At 43.9% G+C, this 23,910-nt stretch overlaps 1 protein-coding gene across 7 annotated transcripts in view; it reads left to right on the forward strand.

Moving 5' to 3' along the window:
• Positions 1-23,910, forward strand: part of GRAMD4 (GRAM domain containing 4) — a 119,456-nt gene that overhangs the window by 59,368 nt on the left and 36,178 nt on the right. For all 7 annotated transcript variants that reach the window (XM_075599791.1, XM_075599788.1, XM_075599789.1 and 4 more), the window contains one exon: positions 1,783-1,903. In XM_075599791.1, the coding sequence (XP_075455906.1) occupies positions 1,783-1,903 (121 nt within the window). The remainder of the gene's footprint in view (positions 1-1,782; positions 1,904-23,910) is intronic.

Here is a 23,910-nt window from a genome sequence, read left to right on the forward strand (position 1 = left end):
GCGGGAATGACTATCGGAAAACATATTCAAGAATGAACACACAAAGGGCTAGTATAAACATCAGAGTAAGAAAGAGTCTGGTCTGGTCTGGTTGAGATTCTGCAACTGGTTGCTGTGAATCCAGCTTCTTGTACGAATACAAATATATTCTCTTGCTCTGCTCCTGCTGCAAGCAGGGAAGCGGTTTCTCATTCAAAGCCGTATTTAGGAAGATTCCTCTTCTGTAGAATAGACCGATTGCTCGTTCTGCCTTTTTAATGGGGCTAATGCATTTCTCTGTGCCCTGAAAAAGCTAATTGTTCTTAGGCACCAAAAATATAGATTGTAAGCCCCACGGGACAGGGACTATGTCAGCAAAATGTCTCTGTAAAGCGCTACGTAAAACTAGTAGTGCTATACAAGAACATGCTATTATTATTATTATTAATAATATTATTATTATTATTCATTTTGCAGAATCAGCGCGATGACTGGTAAATGGCAACCTAGGCGTTGGGATTCAGATCTCGCGTTACTTGGTCTGTGCTTGACCTTTTCATGTACAATGTAGCTGCGTATTTTCTGCGTTTTTATAGAAATGTTTCTTTTCATTCTGAATACAAACAGTAAAACATGCTTACTTGTGTGATTCAAAACATAACAAAATGTCCACAACATTTGTCAGATTTAGGGCCATATTTAATCGGTCTTCAGCCACAAAATGCCTTACAGCCCATTCAAGGCCAATAACAAATATGGACCATGGTCTCCTCAAAGAGTAATTAAAGAAAAGTTACAGGCACCCGGTTGATCGGCTTGTACTTTGTTGTAACGTGTCATTATGTCTTGGTAGATAAATATGGCCCATAGTGAGGTATTCAATGTGTTAGGCCATAAGGTCACTTAAAGGGCATTCACTTGAAGGCCTTCCAACAATGAACTTTTGGTTTGCAGCCACTGATAACCATTGCAGCATAATATTACAAATTAGTTGACTCTGTGCAGCACAGTGGTTTCAAAGTGTTTTAATTGAGACATTTTAAGTCCTTTTGAGTTAAATGAATGGAAGTGCTAGGTTTTTATTTGGAAGCACTTTAAAGCAAATATTACGTCACCCCTTTGCTGGCAGAGGAGTCGGCAAGGCAACACTTTTATTAATGCTTCTACAGATGCCAGGACCTGTTGCAGTTCCTTTTGCAATGGTTCTTGGCAATTTGTTGAGAAATTGGCAAATTCATGAACTGTTGGCGCAAAGACCGATTTGCAGACTTAAAAATTGGCATTCCTCAATTTATTTATATTAATATACCAAAGCTGTTGATATATGGTGAAGTTTGCAAAGATTTTGCCTACTGCGAATTCCCACAATTTGTACATTTGGAACCTTTTTGCATAGGTTTTGCTCTGGTTGGTTTCTTGCCTTGTGTGCTTACATCAGAGCCTGGACTTAAAGCTGCAGACCTTTGGTCCTCTTCTGCTACACTGACTGCCATTTAGTGAGCCCCTGAGCCGAATCTTCGCCGATCGATCAGCAACCTAGCTAATTACTTATTGTGTGGATTGTATTGATGCACATATTAAAGGGGGAAAAAAAATAAAAAAAGACGGCTGCTTGGACTGCTGTTTTAACCCTCCAGCACCCGTGATGCTGCTAGTTAGCACTTCTGGCTCTGCTTGAAGTTTGAGAGCCCTGGTAAAAGTACAAACAAATCTACACTGTTCCAAGGTTCAATGCATCTTTTATTCTTGCTAAGTCAGTTTACGCAAATGTCGTAATTTTCTTTCCCTTTGTTTTGGTTACAGAGGAAGAGCTCCGGAAACTAAGAGAAGAGACGAGCATTGAATCTTTAAAACAAGAATTGGAAAAAGAACGGCAAAAAAATTTAGAACTGAAGCAAAAAATGAATGAAATACTCAAGACAAGGTATTTTCTAATGTGTTTGCACTCATTTAAAAAAACAAACCAAAAAACCCCCAATATTTCTATTTTATAAAAAATATACAAGTAGCTCATCTCTCCCCATCTACTCAGCAGCCAGAGGGACCACAACATATTTAGGAGTAATGTGTTATTGGGGTCCCTCTGATAGGAGAGACATTGACCCCTACATTTTCTCTAGACCGATATTTACAGTACCTGTGTAATGTGAAGCAAGTAACTACCATATTTTGTAAATCTCTTAAGTGTATTTGAAATGACATGTGTTTTTTTAATTTTTTTTTATTGGTTGTATCTGATTTTCTAGAAATTCTAAAACTTGTCAACTTTAGGATAGAGCGCTTTGACACTGTCAACAAATGTTCACCCTTTCCTTAACGCATTAACTGAAGCCAATCATATGTCTGTAAGTCACCTGGTATTCTAGCCGTCAAGCTCAAAGCATACGAGATATTGTTATGAAACATTGGACTACGTTAGCCCTAGATAAGGATTTATCAGAGTTTGTAAAAAATGGTCCTAAATTTACGTATCGCAAAGCGAAAACACTAGCGTCACATTTGTCACCAAGTTTATTTCAGACGAGATCAGAATATACAAATATAAGAGGGATCCCGAAAGGTTTTTTTCTCATGTGGAAATTGTTCCATGTGTAGATATGTATATAACACAAAAATAATAAGGTATGATGATAACAAAAAGAGCTATGTTTTAAAAACTTTTCTAAATTGCAATACCACCTTTACAATTTACCTGCTGCAGTGCGGCTGTAGTAAACGGTATGTTGGACGAACAAAAAGATCTTTAAAAACACGCATTGCAGAGCATGTTCGTTTAATTAAAAGAAATGATGTTTCACATCCTGGGCCAAGGCATTTTTCAAGGTGCAGGATGGGTGGTATTGATAATTTTTCATTTATGGCTCTGGAACATGTCCCCCCACATAGAAGGGGAGGGGACAGGGAGGGCATGTTAAATCGACGTGAAATGTACTGGATATACACCCTGCGCACTCTCCACCCATTTGGTATCAACCAGGAGTGGGAACTCAAACACTTCCTGGTTGAGTGATGGGTGGTGGAGTGTGCGGGGTGTATGTTATTTGTTGACATTGTATTGTATTGACAAGAGATAATGCTGCGGTCAAGAGTAATATTTTCTTTGTTGAGCCTTTCTGTTAATATACATACATGTAAATGGTATATGTTATATAATTCTTTAATGGGTCATACATATGTTATGCATTATTTCCATATTGCTATGAGAAATGGTTCACTTTACCATCCTCTATGTACTCGTGATATATTATGGTTATACATATATATGCAACTTTAATAGAACATTGTTTTGATGTAATTCAGAAAAAAATTGTCCATCATCATATTTTAGTGCATTATACCTTGTTGTTCGATTTATTATTGTGTGAGCAGTTCAGGGTCTGTGTTTTTAATCCCACGGTTTTAATTACTATAGGTGTTCTTGTGTAGAGCTATACGGTCCCTTTTAATAGGAATGACGTTCAATCTAGTTTTATATTCATAAGGGGGAGGTCCTAGTTAAATTAGGGAGTTGCCAGTTGATACGTCATTTCCTATATAAGATCCGGTACGATGCAGGGGTCTTCACGCTTTGATAAAGTCTATCACTAGACGAAACGCATCAGTGTTGGTACTGATGCTCACTGTTTAGATTAAATAAAGTTTTTTACTTTTTTCAATGCGTTGGTTGTGTGGAGTTGCTGTGACCACGGTTACTATTTCCTCTTCACCTGGTATTCTGGTTATGTAAATAAAATAACAGTGATGCACCATACACCCTTGTCCAATCGCATTTGAGGAAGCCTATTGAAGATTAGTAATATCATACTGAGATTGAGGCTCAGGCAAAATTCCATTTCAGGAGCCGTACAATAAATGTTTAAATATGCAAACACGACATGCAAAAGCAGGGAGGGAGATGTGTATGTTTGAGGTGACTGATGCTCTATGAACCAGTTCCCTTACTTGGGGCTACTGTAAGTATCAAAGCCGCGTTTCTCAACCTTTTTCCACTAGCCACCCCTGTTGTGATGATGCAACGATGGGGTCTCCCAGTGACTCAATTGTCACAGTTTCTTTAACTTACATTAAAACGGAGTAGACTGGAAATATTGAATTACAATATAATGTAACACTTCTAATTACAGTGTTCTCATGATGACTGTAAATGTCATTGTGAAATTCAGGTTTTGTTAAAAATACAGAAACATAAAATACACACCCACACCCACACCCACCCCAGGTAATAACTGGGGCAGCAAAGTCTCCTGGCTGCAAAATTAAGGCATAAGTGGAGCAGAAAAACAGCACCAGATTTGAAACAATGGGAGGCTTTTGCGTTGCTAAACTGGTGGCTTTTTTGCTCCACTTTTGCCCTGGTTTTGCAGCCAGCAGTTCTTTAATGGCACTTGGCTTCTCGCATTTTACTTTTTGGATCATATCGCCCTGCTGTGAAGCTCATAAAGTTTACAAGGTAACTTGAAAAATAAAAAAAATGTATTAATAGGTGGGGGATTTTGACAATAAAGGCACCGCCCACCTAGATGTATCTCCTCGATCAGGTCACTGCCACTAATACATATTGGTCCTTTAAGGGACTCGCTCTTTAAATGGTTGTGAGTTGGTAGTGTTTTTTTTGTTTCCCTTGTGCATTTAAGGACACTCCTTAGCTGCACTTCTATATAAAGTATTACGTTTCATATAGTATTTATATTGGGTGAGTTTACTAAACTATGAATTCTGGATCCAGGTTGTTAATGGGAGCAATCTTCACTATTAATATTTAATAACTGCATTTGTTCAGTCTCCCACAGAACCTAGATGCTCACTAATACGCACAAGAATAATGCATGAACCTAAAATAAGGGCTTGTCTCATAATGAAGTTAACTGTGGACAGATCCAAACACATTTGTCGATTCGGTACAAATAAATGTTTTCATGCCATTGGAAATAGAATTCAAGAGTATATCAAATGAGTCACAGAAATAATGAACATTAGCATAGATATAGAATCGCATTTGTCCATGCAAACAATTTCACTTTGTGCCAAATTGGCACACTTTTTGTGAATGATGTGGTATTGAAAATTCATGCAGATCAACACTTAAGAATAATTTCCATGTCTGTTCAGCAGAGCTACAGTAACAAGAAAATAATACTGAGCAATAAGTTGGTAGGTAGCCATGAAAAAAAAACCACATTCAGTTATCACCGTTCAGACACCCTCTTCAGCATAACCTCCTCCTGTCAGACATCTGCTGTAAAAATAGAACTGCTTGCTAATATCTTGGCTCTGCTCTGGTGTGTTTTCCACAGCGACAGACAACATATGAGCCGTACAAATTACCTGCTCTCAAATGCATTTGCAGGTGCACAAATTATACTTGCGTTTCTATTAAGTGGCAAGTGAGGGGCCATCACCTAATCCCTTCAAAAGAGAAATACAATTGTAATGCTCATTATTTGTTACTCCATCGTTGTCAGAGAGTTCTGATTTTTCATGTTTGTCCTATTTATCCCAATTACCAATAAACTCTCCTCAGAAACAGGCACCCGCATTCTGTTTCCTGCACTGAGATACCCATGGTGCTTCTGTTCATTCCTGATCCTGCATGTGTCCCATCATCCAGTTACATTGTAAGCTCTTTGAGGCAGCGAATCTCTGTTTATTTGGATGTACACATGTAATGCTTAGTTGTCTTTGATTTACCTGTATCTTTAAATCATCCATATCTGCCAATTGTTTTTAGTAAATATTGGTAATTAATCAATATCGGACTGAGGAGATACTTTATTTGATAAGGCCAGGGTTTTTGTTTGTGATCAATATAGAAGTTGCATTTGTACCATGAACTGCTCTGTATGTTACTACACAAAGGAGGATTATATATGTTGTGTCATTTTAATGTGAATAGTGAATATGTATGTAAGTGTAACACACTTCTCCTGGAGTTTACATGGATGTCTGTGTATTTGGCCACTCAGGTTGCTTTTCCTTTGTAATAGGTGCTGGTCCGCGCAGGCTGGGTGTAATTGCAGATGTTAAAGAACTTTGCATGAACTTTGTAGTTAAAGGACAGGCTTTATTGATTCATAGGTTACACCTTCTCCAGGTGCATTGTTGCATCCCTGGAGAGGCACATTCATATGACTGATTACATTGACCGTATCTTTAAAGATCACTCTTCTTTCAGCACTGGGTTATCTCCTATCGGGGTCCCCTCACTGGGCTGCCCTGCGCATCCCATCAGGGGACATCTGTTTGACTGTCTCAGTCTAACTTCAATATTTCTCTCTACTGTCTCCTGATTGAGGCAACAGTGAGCATATTCAATTTGTAACTGTTGGCCCTTGGGGATGCTCACCACAGGGATCTTCTACTGCTTTCTTTCTTTTGTGACTGCTCACCGCAGGAGATCTGGGCCCTCATCATTCCCTCATCATGTGGGGATGCTCACCCACAGGGACAGGCCTTTAGTCTTACTTCATTCTTCTCTGTCAGAATTGTCCCAGAGTTACAGATCGGGCAACTCCTAGGGGACACAGATCTCCCTGTTCAGGGGATACACTTCTTTACATAAAGGTAACCGAACTGCATGCGGCACTTTACTTACTATCTATAAAACAACAAAGGACTACCTACCCTATACTACATACTTACAGTGCTATATAAATGTGAGACCTCTACTGTCTCTTCTCAGGAGGTCTAAGGCTGCGCTTATAGTGACGGGGACTCTGACATACCGCTAGTCGCTGAAAAAAATCTAATTGAAGTGACTTCTAGCGATCGCGACCAATCTGTCGCTCCGTCACGCCGTCTCATCGCTCCTACTATAAGCGCACGCGATGGCTTCAATACATTTGTTTTGAAGCAGCGTCACTGTCGCCGGCACTATAAGCGCAGTCTGAGGGTGGAATACCCCTGCTCTCCTATTTGTCACTACTGGTGACATCACTGGTCACTGGACATCAGTGGTTTGGATTCTGTTACAGAAGTCATTCTGTACCAGGTGACAGACTGGGCACCTTGTAGAAGGTGTGTGGGGCTAATCTTTTGCTGAGCAACTTTGCAACACATATGGGAAAAGGGCACCTTACTTTACAACAACCCTTAACCGTTAACACTTTAGGGGCCTTAACTTCTGAGCTGCCCATTGTAATCCCAGAGGGGGTTACATAAGGACTGTATATAATGTAAGCAGACACTCCCTAATCACTGTGGAAGGACTTGCATACCTCAGGGACTTAAAGTACACTTTAGTAAGAGGTTAATAGATGCACATTTATTAGTACGCCTTTCAAAATTATTTGAATTGTGATTTCAAGAACCAAAATCATCTGAAATATTCTGTTGCATTGCACCACAAATAAATTATTTATTTGTATTGGGCAGGCAGCTTTGAGAAGGGAAATTAGGGCGGCCACTTAGTCATTAATTGACATACATTACGATTATGGAACATTTATAGTGGTTGAAAAATATATTGTCCCATGTGCTCAGGGAAACGGCAAAGCCACAATCCTTCCGAGATACTAAATATTTGTTTTCTGTTCATTAGGTGAACCCCCTTATTTGTTGGTTCTAAATGCCATGTGCAGTCTCTTCATAAATATGCACGCTATAATCAGAATAACGCCTACCTGGAACCCTTGGTGTAAAGGGCAATGTTCGGCTTAACTCAACAGTGACCAGGAACAATAGCATTTATTTCTTTTTGTAAGCATTGCCATGTGCAAATTGGCTTTAGGGACATTAGTCTTATGTGTTCCTGTACTAGAACAAGGCTTCCACTACAAATCTTTAGGGGGTTCCCTTAGTGTGCAACCGCAAGAAAAAGTAATCAACACACGGAAAAATGGAAATAAACACTGCACTACTGAAATTAAGACCAGTGGACCCCAGAGAATAAAAAAAAAATGAATGTACTAGGCCATAGTTAAGAGTTACAAACATTTTCCTACGCCTTTCGTGCTATTTGAGAGCAAAACGCGTAGGAGGATTTTAAGTTCTGTAATAATACTCATTTGGTCAGTGGGGTGATGTGGATGGAGGACAACCAGACGGCAAAAACCTACCATTACATTGAATGTGTTATTCTATGTTTGGTGTTAAAGTGCTGCTAATATTTTTGGGGTAAACACAAAGTAAATTTGCAAGTACTTGCACATTGTGGGGTCTATGTATCAAGGCAAAAATGGTGCAGCTCTGGGGCAAAAACATGTTTGAAACTGTCACAGAAACAATCTCATTGAAATTAACTTTAATGTGTGTCCTTTTATTCCTAAAGTGCACATTCATGTCTTCAGAATTGCACCACGTTTGCCTCTACATAGAACCATCTGTCTCTTTCTGTGCAAAGGCCCCATTACTACTGCTCATTGTAGGCAACCCCCCCCCCCCACAAAAGCAGAAGCTCTCAGACTAGCCACTGATTAAGCCACCTGTCTGCAGCAGGGATATTCTGAAAACCTGGCCTCTTTGTGGGGTGGGGGGGGGGGGGGGGAGAAACACCTGCTCTACCCCTGCTCTACCCCTGCTCACTTTAGGGAGCATAAGACTTCAGCCTCTGGAAAAAAAAATAGTATTTTTTTTCTAACGAGAAGTATGGACAGCAACTTTAAAGCAGCAGTCCAAGCTACCGGCATTTTAATTTTTTTCATAATATATTTTTCCCTTTTTAATATGTGTATCAATACAATCCACACAATAAGTAATTAGCTAAATTGTCAGAATAGGACCAAAGATGCAAAGTTCTGTGGGGAAGATCATGTGACCAGGCAGTCACTAGATACAATTGGTGCACTGCTAGAGATAGGGCGGGGCTCAAATAGGGGTGAGCCAGAGCCTGTTTCAGAAGAGGAAGGCAATGTGGCTTTGTAAATGGTTGCTTTAGAAACAAAAATGCTTGATACATTATAATACATTAAACATGTCATTCACAGTTGTTTTTAAAACAAACAAAAAATGCTATAAGTATTTTCTCATAGTACAGAACTGATTTATTAAAAAACAAAAAAATAAAAAAACACGTTGGATATTGCTTGGTCTGCAGCTTTAACAATGAAACAGCCTGGAAATATTATTCATGCTGTGAAATATGCCAGTTGGGAGATTGAGGTTAGTTTTGGGGGGTGGGTGAGGGGGGGTGAAGGCCGCTCACTCACCCGTCCGGCAGGTCCCACGTGGATCTGAGGCGGGAGGTAGCGTGTTGTGGCCGCTCCCCCGCTGTGTCCCGGGCGCCGCCATCTTGGGTACTCGGTGCCGCGAGTCAGCCTGCCTGGCCACTGGCTGTTCCCCCGCCCGGGTAGGGGTGAGTTGTAGCGCCGGGGAGTGGGGGGCATGTATATGTGTGTGGGGGGGGGAGAGGTGGGAGATATAGAAGGGGGGTCTCGCACGGCCGCTGACACTGGGTGGGGGGGGGCGCTGAAGGGGTAATAATAGTGTGTGTGTCCCGCTGACTGTAGCGGCGCCGGGGGAGGAGGGGGCGGGGTGAAAGCGCGGGAGACACGGGGAGAGGAGGAGGTGCGCGCGGGTGCTGCTAACACTGTGAGCCCTGCTAATGTAGGTAACACGTGTGTGTGTGTGTGTGTGTGTGTGTGTGGTGTCCTTTGGCCCGTCACTCCGCCTCAGGCCAATGAGAGGTGTGCGGGGGCGGGCGGGCCAAGGGACCAATGACATTGCCGCTAGGGACGCAGACATACAGTGCTTTCAGAAATATATAGTAGATTCAATTGTTGAGCTTTGCTTTGTGAAACGGGTATATTTTTGTTTTTATGTTAATCTTAATGCTGCTAAGGTAGCCTCAACTGAACCTAGCTAGGGACAGATGTTGCCTGGTATTCAATGAAGTACGGCTGGCTGAACCTTTATCCCTTTACTGGTGTAGCTCTGGGGCACAGAATTCTGTAGAAGAGCCTTTCATTATCATATTGTTTCTAAATGCTTTCACTTTTTTTCTCTTCCATGCATGTCCTACTAATGTGGAGAAAAATGTGTACAGACTTCTAGATCATTAAGTCAGCGGTGCGCAAACTAGGGGGCGCGAGACTGACTGCGGGGGGTGCGGGGTTTAAAGAGGCCCTGTGCGCTTCCAGAAGGCACTTAAATTAAGTGAGCTGGAAGGCCTCTGTAAACCTGACATAGGCTAAGGCCCCGCTCCCAGAGTCAGCGCGCCCGCACTGCAGACAGGCGGGGCGCTGACATACACAGACCGCGATATGCGGTCTGTAGGGAGCGGGAGCCGGAGCGGGAGGTGGGCGGGAGTGGGAGGCTTGACAGGGAAGGGGGGCGTGGCTTGAGCGGAGGGACCAGCTACTCTCCCCCCCCCCCCTCCCTCCCTCCACGGGCTCGGGCTGGAGCTGCTGATGGTAAGCAACACACACACACACGCAGGCACTCATATACACACACACACGCAGGCACTCATATACACACACGCGCACACACACAGGCACACACAGGCACACACATACACACACATAGGCAGGCACTCACGCACTCAGGCACACATACATACACACAGACAGGCACTCACGCTGCTTTCACTCCACACTCCTCCCCACTCCCCGAAGCCTCTCCTCCTCCCGAAGCCGCCAATCCCCATTGGCTCACAGCCACACCACGTGACACGTCAACACTAGGGATCACCATTCTCTTGTGTTCCATAGCGGCTGACGCGCCACAGCGTGTAGTAAGCTGTGCAGCCAGGGGGGACCGGCTCCGCAGGATTCCCCTGCTGGTGGGGAACTCGCGTGTGGCCGCCCGCGCCACCGAGCGCAGCGAGACCGAGGCCTTACGTTGGCACCGGTGGCTTCTTAGACGCTTCGCCATGGCAACGAGGCGTAAAATGACACCGCAAGGTCATGGGGGGGGGGGGGGGGAGGGGGCGCATAGAGAGGGTAACTGCCAGCAGGGGGGTGCAGGGAATTAAGTAATAATCCCTCAGAACAGGCATTACTGGCCAATAATGCCCTGATCTGAGGGGATTATTACTATTATGGACTAAATGTAGGCTTTTTTCATAAAGTAAGACACTTTTGTAAAGATATATAACTCTTTTAGTGAGAGGTAAGGGGGAGGAGAGTGGTGGGAGGGGGTGGGGGTGAGGGGAAGGGATGGGGAGAGGGGGGTGGGAAGAGGAGAGGTGAGGGGGTGGGAAAGAGGTGAGGGGGGGTGGGAAAGAGGTGAGGGGGGGGGGGGAAAGAGGTGAGGGGGGGGGGGAAAGAGGTGAGGGGGGGGGGGGGAAAGAGGTGAGGGGGGGGGAGAGGTGAGGGGGGGGGGAAAGAGGTGAGGGGGGGGGAAAGAGGTGAGGGGGGGGGAAAGAGGTGAGGGGGGGGAAAGAGGTGAGGGGGGAGAAAGAGGTGAGGGGGGGGAAAGAGGTGAGGGGGGGGAAAGAGGTGAGGGGGGGGAAAGAGGTGAGGGGGGGGAAAGAGGTGAGGGGGGGAAAGAGGTGAGGGGGGGAAAGAGGTGGGGGGGGGAAGAAGTGAGGGGGGGGGGAAAGAGGTGAGGGGGGGGGAGTGAGGTGTGAGGGGGGGGGGGGAGAGAGGTGTGAGGGGGGGGAGGAGAGAGGTGTGCGGGGGGAAATGAGGAGAGGTGTGAAGGGGGGAAATGAGGAGAGGTGTGAAGGGGGGAAATGAGGAGAGGTGTGTGAAGGGGGGAAAGGAGGAGAGGTGTGTGAAGGGGGGAAAGGAGGAGAGGTGTGTGAAGGGGGGAAAGGAGGAGAGGTGTGTGAAGGGGGGAAAGGAGGAGAGGTGTGTGAAGGGGGGAAAGGAGGAGAGGTGTGTGAAGGGGGGAAAGGAGGAGAGGTGTGTGAAGGGGGGAAAGGAGGAGAGGTGTGTGAAGGGGGGAAAGGAGGAGAGGTGTGTGAAGGGGGGAAAGGAGGAGAGGTGTGTGAAGGGGGGAAAGGAGGAGAGGTGTGTGAAGGGGGGAAAGGAGGAGAGGTGTGTGTGTGAAGGGGGGAAAGGAGGAGAGGTGTGTGTGTGAAGGGGGGAAAGGAGGAGAGGTGTGTGAAGGGGGGAAAGGAGGAGAGGTGTGTGAAGGGGGGAAAGGAGGAGAGGTGTGTGAAGGGGGAAAGGAGGAGAGGTGTGTGAAGGGGGGAAAGGAGGAGAGGTGTGTGAAGGGGGGAAAGGAGGAGAGGTGTGTGAAGGGGAGAAAGGAGGAGAGGTGTGTGAAGGGGGGAAAGGAGGAGAGGTGTGTGTGAAGGGGGGAAAGGAGGAGAGGTGTGTGAAGGGGGGAAAGGAGGAGAGGTGTGTGTGAAGGGGGGAAAGGAGGAGAGGTGTGTGAAGGGGGGAAAGGAGGAGAGGTGTGTGTGAAGGGGGGAAAGGAGGAGAGGTGTGTGTGAAGGGGGGAAAGGAGGAGAGGTGTGTGTGAAGGGGGGAAAGGAGGAGAGGTGTGTGTGAAGGGGGGAAAGGAGGAGAGGTGTGTGTGAAGGGGGGAAAGGAGGAGAGGTGTGTGTGAAGGGGGGAAAGGAGGAGAGGTGTGTGTGAAGGGGGGAAAGGAGGAGAGGTGTGTGTGAAGGGGGGAAAGGAGGAGAGGTGTGTGTGAAGGGGGGAAAGGAGGAGAGGTGTGTGTGAAGGGGGGAAAGGAGGAGAGGTGTGTGTGAAGGGGGGAAAGGAGGAGAGGTGTGTGTGAAGGGGGGAAAGGAGGAGAGGTGTGTGTGAAGGGGGGAAAGGAGGAGAGGTGTGTGTGAAGGGGGGAAAGGAGGAGAGGTGTGTGTGAAGGGGGGAAAGGAGGAGAGGTGTGTGTGAAGGGGGGAAAGGAGGAGAGGTGTGTGTGAAGGGGGGAAAGGAGGAGAGGTGTGTGTGAAGGGGGGAAAGGAGGAGAGGTGTGTGTGAAGGGGGGAAAGGAGGAGAGGTGTGTGTGAAGGGGGGAAAGGAGGAGAGGTGTGTGTGAAGGGGGGAAAGGAGGAGAGGTGTGTGTGAAGGGGGGAAAGGAGGAGAGGTGTGTGTGAAGGGGGGAAAGGAGGAGAGGTGTGTGTGAAGGGGGGAAAGGAGGAGAGGTGTGTGTGAAGGGGGGAAAGGAGGAGAGGTGTGTGTGAAGGGGGGAAAGGAGGAGAGGTGTGTGTGAAGGGGGGAAAGGAGGAGAGGTGTGTGTGAAGGGGGGAAAGGAGGAGAGGTGTGTGTGAAGGGGGGAAAGGAGGAGAGGTGTGTGTGAAGGGGGGAAAGGAGGAGAGGTGTGTGTGAAGGGGGGAAAGGAGGAGAGGTGTGTGTGAAGGGGGGAAAGGAGGAGAGGTGTGTGTGAAGGGGGGAAAGGAGGAGAGGTGTGTGTGAAGGGGGGAAAGGAGGAGAGGTGTGTGTGAAGGGGGGAAAGGAGGAGAGGTGTGTGTGAAGGGGGGAAAGGAGGAGAGGTGTGTGTGAAGGGGGGAAAGGAGGAGAGGTGTGTGTGAAGGGGGGAAAGGAGGAGAGGTGTGTGAAGGGGGGAAAGGAGGAGAGGTGTGTGAAGGGGGGAAAGGAGGAGAGGTGTGTGAAGGGGGGAAAGGAGGAGAGGTGTGTGAAGGGGGGAAAGGAGGAGAGGTGTGTGAAGGGGGGAAAGGAGGAGAGGTGTGTGAAGGGGGGAAAGGAGGAGAGGTGTGTGTGAAGGGGGGAAAGGAGGAGAGGTGTGTGTGAAGGGGGGAAAGGAGGAGAGGTGTGTGTGAAGGGGGGAAAGGAGGAGAGGTGTGTGTGAAGGGGGGAAAGGAGGAGAGGTGTGTGTGAAGGGGGGAAAGGAGGAGAGGTGTGTGTGAAGGGGGGAAAGGAGGAGAGGTGTGTGTGAAGGGGGGAAAGGAGGAGAGGTGTGTGTGAAGGGGGGAAAGGAGGAGAGGTGTGTGTGAAGGGGGGAAAGGAGGAGAGGTGTGTGTGAAGGGGGGAAAGGAGGAGAGGTGTGTGTGAAGGGGGGAAAGGAGGAGAGGTGTGTGTGAAGGGGGGAAAGGAGGAGAGGTGTGTGTGAAGGGGGGAAAGGAGGAGAGGTGTGTGTGAAGGGGGGAAAGGAGGAGAGGTGTGTGTGAAGGGGGGAAAGGAGGAGAGGTGTGTGTGAAGGGGGGAAAGGAGGAGAGGTGTGTGTGAAGGGGGGAAAGGAGGAGAGGTGTGTGTGAAGGGGGGAAAGGAGGAGAGACGTGTGAGGGGGGGGAGGAGAAACTCGGTCCAAATTCCACTGGCTGAATAAACAACACAATGATTGTGTTTTTTCAGCCAGTGGAATTTGGCCTGCGTATGTTGTGCACATTTATTAATTCATAGACTTTTTAGGTTTAATGATTGTTGTGCCTTAGTGCGAATACTAATATATGCACTGGTCTTACTCCTATCTCCTATGACACAATCAGACACTGCTGGAATCAATTACACAGGCAGTGTGGGCCGAATATAGGCTTTATTGCAGTTGAACCATCATTTACACTCTCGTGGTTAGTATTAGCAATCATTTCCAATTACACCTACTAGATTGCTACAAGAAATGAATTCCGATTGCCTAAATGCACACACCATTCGGAGTTTAAACACTCGTATGCCCTCACATTGTTTTAACCATGTCTGCTCACTGCAGCTGTTTTTTTTTTTTTTTTTTTCTCGTTTACCCTATGGATCATTAAAACATTTTTTTTATAGCTAGTTATTAGCAACACTTTATCTTTCCAAGTGCCTGCTACCATTTCATTATCAGGTCTCATTATTTGGTACTAGCCCTTGTTAGCCAAATGTTTCTCCTGGTTATGCTTTAACTCTAGACATACTCATCTGCCTCTATAGACCACCAATATGGTTTTCTTCTAATTTGATGATGTTGGCCTATATGGCCTCCTTCCTTACTTTTTAGTGTGCGCACCAACAAAGAGGATTTGTCTCTCTCTACCGATTCGCTAGCTAATTGCATTTTGATCCTCAGGTGGCACCTCGATTCAATGCTAGAAAGTTTTACACTACATTCATAGTTGGTGCGATGCATCCCTCCTTCCCTATAATTGGTGTGTCTACTGACTACATCAATCGCTCTCCCAATATCTTTTCTTCTGCGTCCCACGGCAGTGCACACCTGTGGGTTCTAGCTCCTCCCTCTATGTAGGACAGAGGGATGAATTTGAAGGAGTTGTTATAAGGCTTCCTTCCTCTCTTCCAGGTTCGTATTTTTCTGTCCTATTTATTGGTTGCTTGTTAGCCAAATACTTATATGTGAAGGCCAAGCTGTTCTCAGACCACGGGTAATGGGTTTGAGTTGCAGATGTCTATGCAAATCATACATAGTGGTTTTGTGTTGAGTCTGAGGGGTTTTGTTCTTACCTGTTTGAACTCAGGATAGTTCTCTCTCTCCTCTCCTCTCTTGTCTCTCCTTCCTCTCGCGCTCTCTCGCTTCTTTCATTCTCTTGCTTTTTTCTCTTGCTCTCTCGCTTCTCTCATTCTCGCTTCTTCCGAAAGATGCATATCTTCATATCCCAATATGCAGGAGCCACCAAAGATACCTGAGATTTGCTGGGCAGGATCTGCAGGGAGTCATTCACCATTTTCAGTTTTTGGCTCCTTCCTCCTTTTAACGTCGGCACCAAGAGTGTTTATGATGATCAAAGCAAATTTTGGCAGCATGTTTCCAGGGTGATGGCCTTCCTATCGAAATATGGATGGGTCATCAACAAGGACAAAGGTGTTCTGGTCCCTCTCCAGCCTTTACAATTCCTTGGTCTTGTATTCAACACATTCCAAGAAAAAAATATTTCTTCCTTGGATGCTGTACTGTGAAGAATGCAGGAAAATGTGGTCTATCCTGCTGAACGTAAGATATTGTATGAAGTTGTTAGGCCTAATGTCAGCCTCTACAGAAGCCGTACCCTGGGCCGGAAGGCATATGCAGCCTCTCCAGGGAAATGTACTGCACTTCTGGAGTAAGAGGCGATCGTCCCTGCAGTCAGTCCAGTCCAACTACAGGCAGCCCTAGGTTATCCAACGGAATCCGTTCTGGAAGTAGCGTTGGATAGTGAAACCATTGTAAAGTGAGTTCCATGTTAATCAGTGGCGGTGAGCGTTGGATAACGCATTCCGGTGTCGAGAAACGGCCCAAAGGGTTGCATTGTAAAGCGTTGGATATGCCATTCGTTGTAAAGTGAAACGTTGGATAACGAGGACTACCTGTACACAGTTTCTGGTTGGTGGGAGAATATCGGTAACATTTCAAAAGGGTGTCCCCTGACTACAGGACAATGGAACATCTTAACAGATGCCAGTCTATGGCTAGTGAGAACATCTTCAACAGCTGACTGTCCAGGGAGTGTGGAGTTATGCCGGGAGCCTCCTTTCTGCCTGCATCAGACGTATATGAGTAGTATCCCTAGAAATACTTCATTTTCAAGCTCCAATCATGGAATTTCTCCAGAAGGATCCAATCTGACAATTCCTCGACAGAAGCCTACTTCAACAGGCAATGGGGCACAAAAAGCGCCTTACTACTAAGAGAAACAAATACCACCTGGGAATGGGTGGATGAAAATGTGCCACAAATCTCTGGGGTCTCTAAATATAAAGGCAGACTTTTTTTGTCTGAAATAAGATCCAACAAGGAGAATAGGCTCTGCACCCAGAAATGTTCTTGATGGTCAACAGATGGGGATATCCTCAGATTTTATGGCCTCCAGTGTCAATGTAAAGCTTTCCCTTTATTCTGCTCAATGAATCAGGCAGATAGCCAATATCATTTGGATGCCATGACTCGAAGGTGAAACTTTTCTAGAATTCCGAGAGTTCTACGGAAAATAAAACACAAGTAATAGCGGTGGTTCCATTTTTGACCAGAAGGGCATGGTGTACAGAGCTAGTTAATCTAGTGAAAAAAAAAAATCCTTCAATTGAAACTACCCTTGAGACGTTCTCATTTCACAAAGCGCAATATATCAAAAAGATCTGGGCTGACTCCACTTGATGGCAAGGAATTTGAGAGGCGGAAGCTAAAGAAACCAGGTATGTCACCAAGTAATTCAGGTGTACAAATCCTATACTTATAGTTCCTATAACAGTGTAGTCAACATTGAAAAATTGGGGTTTTATAATCCAGAAGATCTGGTAGAGGTATCCATTCAAAAAGATTTAAGATTTTCTTCAGCTAGGCTTTGAGAAAAATCTCAGCCTGAACTCAATCAAGGTCCAGTTGGAGGACATCAATGCCTTCAAAGGAGGACCTCTAACTGCTAATAATTTAATAAAAAGATTTCTCAAGGCTTTATGGAAAATAAGACCTACTTTTAACAAGATGATGAGTTCTTGAGGTTTTAGTTTTAAAAGCTTTTTCAGAAACCCTTTTGAATGGCTTCAGCAAAAGGCACATAAATGGCTAACTCTGAAAACTTCTTAGTAGCGATTACTTACGCTAGAAGGGTAGAAGAAATTCAGGCTCTTTAATCCAAACAGCCGTATCATATATATATTTTTTATCAGGACAAAGTTGTCATTCGAACAGTACCAAAGTACAGATCTGAAGTCACCTACTTTCATCTTAACCACAATCTCATTTTTCCTTTGTTTTGCCCAAATCTAAGGAAGAATAAAGAAGAATTCCATTCTTTAGATCTAATCGGATGTTTAAAGATTTACCTAGAGAAACCCGTGTCGGAGGAAATCTGAGGAAATCTGACAGGCTCTCTTGTGGAGTCTGTCAAGGGCGAACCACATCAAGAGATTCTATACCTAGATAAATTAAGGCTACCAGCCTAGAAAGTTACAAACAGGCAGGGAGCCAGCCCCCTTTAGCATTAAAGCTCACTCCACCAAGACCGTTTCTACGTCTTGGGCAGAAAGAGCAGAAGCTTCCCTGGCAGATATATGCAAAGCGGCAAATTGGTCAGATTTCCATACGTTTGTGTAACACTACACATTGGATTTTCTTCAGCAGATGCAGCCTTTGGGAGGAAGCTGTTTAATCGCTCCCATTTTTTCCATTTGCTGTAAAACATCCCACAGGTGTGGGCTGCCATGGGACAAAGAAGAATTGTTCTTACCGATTTTTCTCCTAGTCCAATTACAGCAGCACAGACCTAAATTTCCCTCCAATTGAGTTGTTTGTTGGTTACTTTTGTGTTGTCCTGTGTCATCCATTTGGTTCTAATATATTGTTTAGATACAATACTAAACCTGGACGAGAGGAAGGAAGCCTTATATTGTGTAGCCACTCCAAATTCAGCCTTCTGTCCTACCTTAAGGAAGGAGCTACAGTAGTACCCACAGAAGTGTGCTGCCGTGATTGGGCTAGAAGAAAGGAGAATATCGGTATGAACAACTTTCTATTTCTCCGTTTTTTTAGAAGCGCCCAGTAAGTGTTCGCTGTGGAGAATAAATACACCTCTGACATTCATCTGAAATTTGACCCTAAGGAAATGTGCATTTTCTGTTTATTCTCTGAGATTTTTCATAAATTTTTTACTTGAAAAGTGGATTCATCGGCTACTGAAATGAAGTGATTTGTATTTCAGAAATTTGACTGTGCTTTTGTCAAGAACCAAAGTCAACAAATAAATGCATTCATACTAAGATATGGATAATGTTATGTAGATCCACAACTGTTGAACATTTGTCAACAAAAATGCAACTATTGTCAATAGAAATCACCTGAATTGTGAATATATAGGTAACCCTTCTTTCCCGGATTCTAAGAAGTTTACATCATTTGTTTGTTTACATGGAAGTCTTTGTCACCTTGTCGGGGTGCTGGATTCATGCAGGCTGGGTGTTTGAAATGCAATGATGGGCGCCAGGAACTTTATTCATACAAACAGGAGCTATATTTAGCACCGTAGATAAGTGCTTCGTCACATCATACATTTTATAATATGTACGGTCTTGTTCTCTCCACTGTTTGTACTGTTTCTCTTCCCTAGCTACCCGAATCTTGGCCCGCTAGGGAAGTACATAGGCGTTATTCGTTCAGTTACCGAACTGATATCTTTCCTGGGCAATATCTGTAGTGCTTCATTCCATGAAAATCCCATCTGGGCATTACTCCCTTTCCTATCTTACTGGTTTCAAATTGGTTAGAAACCCTGCAGTTGGGTGGATACTGCTATGTCTTGGGGTACATAAATAGAACAAAACAAGGTATAACATAAAATAATACTGCCAAAAATACAAAAAAAAGAAAAAAAAGGATATAGGGTAAATGGCCCAGATGAAGTCTTTGGGGTCTGAGCTGCTTCTGGAGAATAAACCAAATTCAAACTGTTAATGACACTAGGGCAACCCCTGAAGAAGTCAGCTGATGCTGACGAAACGCGTCTGGTGAGTCATCACGCTGCTGCGAGGTGTGATCTGTGTACAGTGTGTGTATTTAAGGGATTCTCCCTTGCACGCTGCGGGAGGAGCGGGCTGCTTCAAGTGTCATCAAAGCCGCTTGGGATATGCGGTTCTTGATGCTGGCGTCTGAGGACTCTTGCATTCTTCAATAACGCGCACCCAGATGAGAGGTGTTCTTGGGGCAGTGACTCGTTGGTTCCCCGGGCAGTCTGGCAGCCTCTACAGCGGTATCGTTACAATAGGATAAAGATACGTTTATATGAATTAGATATTTTATCTTCTTGTAAGTGGGCATTATCTCCCCTTATCCCCTTATCTATTGAATAAACCCACTGTTTTTTGGTGTGTGTGTGTGTGTGTGTGTGTGTGTGTGTGTGTGTGTGTGTGTGTGTGTGTGTGTGTGTGTGTGTGTGTGTGTGTGTGTGTGTGTGTGTGTACACACATACACACACACACACACACACACACACACACACACACACCTACACACACACACACACACACACACACACACACACACACACACACACACATACACATACACATACACACATACACATACACATACACATACACATACACATACACATACACATACACATACACATACACCAAGCGACAGAGAACCGTAATGCTTCATCCAATATGACAAAAATACACAATAAAATACTTATATATTCTCTTGAAAAAGGGTCATTTAATTTAACCCTTTGGCCAAAGCATTGTAAGCCTGTGAGACAAGGCAGAGCCAGTTCACAGGTCCTAACACTACAAAATACTAATATACCTCTATTAGGATTAAAATTCTCATTTATTTCTATTAGGAGAAAGACCAACATTGGATCTATATCCAGTAAAATGAAAAGGAAATGCTGACTTGGGAAGTGAGGAGGGGTGAGCTTAAAACCTGGGAAGGAGGGGTCACTAGCCTCCAAACAGCTAAGACAGTTGAAAATAAGTTAAACACACAACCCCAGCAAGCTTTTTTTGGGAACCCCTAAGCCCCCACAAAATATATATGTATGTGTCAAAAAGGAGATAAAGGGGAAGGGCAGTGGGAACAGCGCTAATGCAAATATTAATAATTAGTGACAATTAAGTGACTAACATACATATAAATACACACTCTAACATTAGAGTGGAGGCTGCCAGAAAAAAATGAGGTCACACAAACCAATAAACACAGTAAAAACACATAAACCGGCGCCTACAAAAAAATAGAAATTATAGCCTGACCGAATATAGTCCAATGCAGCTGGGATGAGATCCAAGGTAGTATCTTCAATGAAGTCTCATAGAATAACAAACAAACATTAAGGACGACAACATAGAAGAAAAAAGAGAAAAAGATCATAGTGCAACTAAAAACAAAAAATCACTGATAAGGTATGCAAGAAATGATAGCAGTTTAATACAATGAATAAAAATAAATATAAAAACAACAAACACTTGATTGTTGGGCAAGAGACACTTATAAAGCAATGGCATCCAGTGGGGATAAAATTGAAACCCTACTTACAGCAAGGCTGATAAATGTAAGCCCGTAGCACAATGTCACTATCCAAATCAGAAGCCTGGGAGCAAGATGTCACAGCTCAGCCTCCTGGAGCTCCACACCGCCGGAGAACGCCGCTGGCCACACACCCACGAGTCAGCAAGTGAGCAGGTAGTGAGACAGGCAACAGCCTGAGCCCAGTGCTGCCGGGGGACTCACCGATGCAATACATGCAGACCAGAAGTTTTCTCGTGATTTCCCCTGCCTCTGCCTCTAGTGGTGGCGTCACCGAGTATCGCGAGACCTTCTGGTCTGCGTGTATTGAAGACCTTCTGGTCTTTCTGGATGCCATTGCTTTATAAGTGTCTCTTGCCCAACAATCAAGTGTTTGTTGTTTTTATATTTATTTTTATTCATTGTATTAAACTGCTATCATTTCTTGCATACCTTATCAGTGATTTTTTGTTTTTAGTTGCACTATGATCTTTTTCTCTTTTTTTCTTCTATGTTGTCGTCCTTAATGTTTGTTTGTTATTCTATGAGATTTCATTGAAGATACTACCTTGGATCTCATCCCAGCTGCATTGGACTATATTCGTCAGGGTATAATTTCTATTTTTTTGTAGGCGCCGGTTTATGTGTTTTTACTGTGTCAAAAAGGAGAGCTATTAAGCGTGGCAATTGTATACAACAAGCGACAGAGAACCCCAATGCTACATCCAATATGACCACAAAAAATATATATATATATATATATACATATACATATATATATATATATATATATATATATATATATATATATATATATATATATATACAAATATAGCTGTATGCTCATCTGCATGTCTTAGGCAGGTCTGCACCCCACCTTTCCCCATTATCACCCAGCATACAGCACTTCCACTGCAGCAAGGGATTCTGGGAAATGACATGCAAATGAGCACACAGTGTCACTTTTTGCCTCAATAACCATTTTTAACATGGTTCCCTATAGGCTTAAGCTTGCTGCATGGTCACAGCTTTGAGCACAGCCAGGGTTAAGGTGCATACCCAGAAAACCACCCACAGACAGCTGTTTCGACCTTGATGGGTCTCATCAGTGTGGGGTTGATTTTACTGGGAATGCAAGAGAGGCTTATGGGATAGGCTAAACCATAATACTGAGTTAAGTTATGGTGAGTAAAAAAAGTGACAAAAACCCTCCACAGGAAAGCAAATATGCAAATATAGCTGTATGCTCATCTGCATGTCTTAGGCAGGTCTGCAACCCCACCTTTCCCCATTATCACCCAGCATACAGCACTTCCACTGCAGCAAGGGATTCTGGGAAATGACATGCAAATGAGCACACAGTGTCACTTTTTGCCTCAATAACCATTTTTAACATGGTTCCCTATATTTTATATATATATATATATATATATATATATATATATATATATATATATTTGCATATATATATATATATATATATATATTTATATTTGCATTACCTGTTCTTGTATGCTCAGTTTGTAGTACCTTTCCTGTAAATCTGCAGATTTGTTTGTTCTAATATTTTGCTTAATCTTACAGTGCCAAAAGGTCCAGTGACTCGTTACTTTGCATTGTCGGCACCTTTGGCACTGAAAGGGTAAGCAAAAGTCTGTAGATTTATCATTGGGACAGTTCATTTCAGTAGTATGGTAGCTACAAACCATCACATGGTCTACTGTGGAGTAGTACGTTATTAATTGCGTACTGTACCTTGGCAGCCTTACAAATCCTAAGAATGAACATCCAGTTGCAGCTGTTCAGACACATGCTATGAAAGGCTCAAACTATAGCAAAGAACGAATACTGAAATGAAACAATACCATTCCGCTGGCTGTGTATGTCCTATCCCGTAAATGCATCATTTTACCGAAGTTTTCTTTATCATTTCTGTAGTATACGATCTTTATATGCTATACAGCCGAACGAGATAAATTACTTTGTGGTCCGATGGTTTCTTGCCATGTCGTTTCTAGCGTTCAGGGGACTGGTTATCATGCTGAAGATAAGCACTGCTTGGAACAAGATAAAGATTGAAAGGAGACTTTATGAGATCTCCATTTTTATAATCTTAACAACTTAAGTGCCAGATGGTCTACAGCACCAGTCCCAAGTTCTCTCTGAAAAGACGTGATCGCACCACCACCACAATGACGTTCACAAAAGGGTCTTCCTCTTCCATTCAAATCGCATTCACCGTTCATGCGGAGCATTGAACGCGATCTCCCATGGAGAAAATGAGCAAAAAAAGCAAGTATACTCCAGAAGATGTATACCATATGTCAGTGGGGAACCAAAAGGTTAAAGGGGCAATCCTCCAACTTTATTTTTTTTCACAGCATTGGAATTTAACCTTTTTGGTCCCAGCTCGGGGACACCCCAGTTCCCAAGATGAAAATGACAGTAAAATCAAAGTTTGCAGCTTCCTATTGGATGACACCGGCAGCCATGTCATGCTCTATTGCTAATGCCTGGCTTCCGAATGGCCCACGGGAGTGAGGCTTGGATGACAGCCATATTGATTTCCAAAAAGGGACCACAAATATGAAAAATAAACTAGCGTATGCCCGTTTTAACGGCTTTCTAACACTTTCCAAATTTGCAAGGTAATACACAACCCGCAAAATACTGTAGGAGCACAATGCATGCGTTTAAATTGACTTTCCACAACTAGGTTTCTGGCGCTTATTAAAACGGTGTGTACTGACATTTGAACTTTAGTGGCTCCCCACCCCAGAGTTATGTTGAAAAGACTTGGGTGAGGAGTAATTTGCTTCCCCACTAATGGAATGTATTTAAGTGCGTGCCCATAGTCCTTGCTTTGTTTCTTCTTTCTTTGCGTCTATTCGTTTTGGAAGTTTTGAGGTGGCTTAAACGTTTGAATTTACCAAATTACCAGTATGAGATTTCCACTGATTATTAGGCATATAGATTAATATCAGTGGTGATGCAGGAAGATATATTTATAATTGTATCTTTTTTTTTTTTTTTTAATAAGCAGATCTAATGTAAATCCCACCTACGTTCATGTTTTTTAAAATTATTACTAGCAAGAAATTCTAAGGCTAATGTGGAAAAAAAACAAATAGTTGGCTCCGTATCCTTTTACACAACATGTTTGCCTACTTGTTTGAAAGCGTGTTAGATGAGTTGTGTATGCAAACTATGAGTAAAACAGTTTTG

The sequence above is a fragment of the Ascaphus truei genome, chromosome 5 (assembly GCF_040206685.1).
Source record: "Ascaphus truei isolate aAscTru1 chromosome 5, aAscTru1.hap1, whole genome shotgun sequence".
Taxonomy (NCBI): Eukaryota; Metazoa; Chordata; class Amphibia; order Anura; family Ascaphidae; genus Ascaphus; species Ascaphus truei.